Source organism: Austrofundulus limnaeus, unplaced genomic scaffold (assembly GCF_001266775.1).
Source record: "Austrofundulus limnaeus strain Quisiro unplaced genomic scaffold, Austrofundulus_limnaeus-1.0 Scaffold105, whole genome shotgun sequence".
Taxonomy (NCBI): domain Eukaryota; kingdom Metazoa; phylum Chordata; class Actinopteri; order Cyprinodontiformes; family Rivulidae; genus Austrofundulus; species Austrofundulus limnaeus.
In genome coordinates, this window is record NW_013952507.1 from 86,048 (window position 1) to 88,616 (window position 2,569).

The following is a 2,569-nucleotide window of genomic DNA, read 5'->3' on the forward strand; positions in this document are numbered from 1 at the left end:
TCCTCCTTCTTCTCTGCATTTGAGTTTGTTTGATGTTGGCACATTCACAGTTTTCCACCGACTGATGAAGCTCTGAACTTCTAACACCTTCAGCCTCTCTAAAATGTATTTTTAGAGCCAGCCAAAGCCCCCTGGTGGCGCAACCCGGAAAAGCCGTGGGCGTCAAGGAGTGACGCGAGGGGGGTACCTTCTGCGTCCAAATAAGACGCAGAGGGAACCTTACCTTAAACGTCAATATGTGACGAGTTGGGAGTGAGAATGTGTAGCATTATCTCATATACCTGCATTGTTATCTCATGGCCATGTATTATCTCGTGGACCAGTGTTATTTATCTTGTGGACCTGCATTATTCATCTCATGGCCATGTGTTATTATTTCATGACCACATGTTGTTATTTTGTGGCTCAGTGTTCTTCATCTTATGGCCATGCATTTTTTATATCATGACCATGTCTAATGTGTCCAGTAGTCTGGTTATTTATCTTGAGGCCTCAGGTTATTTATCTCACAATAGTAATGCGTGGCCACAAATTAATTGTTTATCCAATTTTACAGAACTAACTGCAAAAATCTAATATTTGTAAGAAAATAATAATAATTTCAACATGATGAAAACAATTTGTTGTCGACTTCTATTTCTGTGCATCCTCAAAGTTGGTAAATATAATAAAAAAAACACATTTTTGATTATTGCAGACACCAAGTTTGACCACAGACTGCTCACAAAAACCTGAACGTCATTAAGACTTCCCTCCAATGTGTCTAATTTCTGATTTAATGTCACGGAGGTACAGAAGAGGAACCGTCTTCCATCTCCTCCGGAGACACAAAAGGAGCCTTGAATCTGCTGATGGAGCCTCAGATTACTGTAATCTGTCTGCTTGCTGCCGCTGAAGGTGACGCTGACATCGTTTGCTTTGTAGTCCTCAAAATGTGCGAGACGTTTAAAAGTCATCAGAGGCGAGACGTGAACACGGATCATGAAGTCATTACAAAGAGAAGAACATGATTTCTGATGTGAACAGATGTTCTCCTGTTTGTTTCATCAGCAGAACAACTAAAGGAAAATCAGATRCAAAAACCGAATCGCTTCTTGCATAAAATTTCCTCAGTGTCCTTCTTCGTGCGGCCGATAAATCCATGTTTTTCTGTCTGATCTGGACTTTTTTCACATCTTATCAGAGCTTTGATTTCACATCCAACAATGAAACTCACCTCCAAGTCTGTAACCGACCATCTAATGGCCATAAAGTCCCTCATTTCTAATGCAGATAGGTGTTTTCATCAAATAAAGGATTCAGATTTAAGATGCAGACACGGGCACAGCTCATTACGCTCACATTGTGTTCCCTCGGCAGCACAAAACCCTAAATGTTCGTCTCAGGGCTGAGTTTCCTTCCAAGGGTGTGTTTGTATTAAAGAGATGTGTTCGGATGAAGGCTGACGGAAACGAGCTGACAGATTCTCTCACAGAAATGCAAAGCAGGATGAACAGGAGGGTGTTCATCCGTCATGAAATGAATCTGCTCTGGGAAATTGCATTTTCCTTTCAGACGTCGTGACCCCTGCTCCCATCCTCACCACTGACAGCAGCAAATTAAAAAAATGCAGATTTTTGTCTAATTTTAAACATCWTTTAGAAATAAAAACCCTCAGATTTTAGATGTTGACTGTTTTTTCTGTAGTGGGGACAAAATTTCTTCCTTACTTTAAGCATTTCTGTTTCTGCTGCGTTTATCTAGCTTTTCCTTTTTTTTTCTTCCTTTTTTTTGCGACTTTTTTTGGTGGTCTTACCTCCCAGACCAGGTCTCAGTCGGTTGTCGTATCCATCCAGAAGACTGTCGAGGATCCTGGTAAACGTCGCGATGTCTTTGGACGTCTGCGTCGAGTTAGAATATGCCCTTAACCTGAATGAAAAATAAACTTTATATCCAATGAGCCCTCGCAAAGTAAATATAAAATCTGATGGAGGCAGACGGAGGCTAAAAACAAGGCAGGCGATTTAATATTAGGCCAAAATGAGCAACCGACATCCTTAGCTTCAGAAAAAAATGGATGCTTTGTAAATAAAAACAAAATGCAATGATTGTAAATCCCATAAATCCATAAAAGCATCAAAACCTTTGACTATTTTCACATCAGTTTTAGAGGGAATAAGCAAAAGCTTGAAGAGAAAGTGGTAAAAATATAAAACAATGTAAAAYTGGAGCGAACGGTTCACCAGTCTGAGGAAAACTAACTAGTTGTTAAACTCCATGTTCCATTCGTTGTGATCAGTTTCTCACCCACAGCTCCCTGCTCASTCACCATAATCAAGCTCATCTGTTTCACCTGTTCTGGTGGATCCCTGATCAGTTGTAACATTAGACTTTATTTGATAAACAAATATATTAACTGTAAAATAAAGACTGTAAAAATACTGTAGTCTGTTTAGTTTTTATAATTTTTAAACTAAAAGTTCAAAAATATATTACACGGACGGGGCCATTTTATTTACACGCAAAGCATTCTGGGTAAATGATTACGTGGATAGGTCCTCGGTGCGAGGCTGCTAGCGAGCTATATCCA

General features: G+C 39.6%; 1 protein-coding gene across 2 annotated transcripts in view; it reads right to left on the bottom strand.

Annotated features, from left to right (window-relative positions):
* Positions 1–2,569, bottom strand: part of gabra2a (gamma-aminobutyric acid type A receptor subunit alpha2a) — a gene marked incomplete in the record, with an annotated part of 36,799 nt that overhangs the window by 24,990 nt on the left and 9,240 nt on the right. Inside the window, 2 exon segments of one of the 2 annotated variants that reach the window (XM_014013695.1) lie at positions 1,796–1,908; positions 2,242–2,299. Coding sequence is in view for 1 of the 2 variants with exons in the window: in XM_014013694.1 (XP_013869148.1) it covers positions 1,796–1,908 (113 nt within the window). 2 annotated transcript variants of the gene reach the window in all.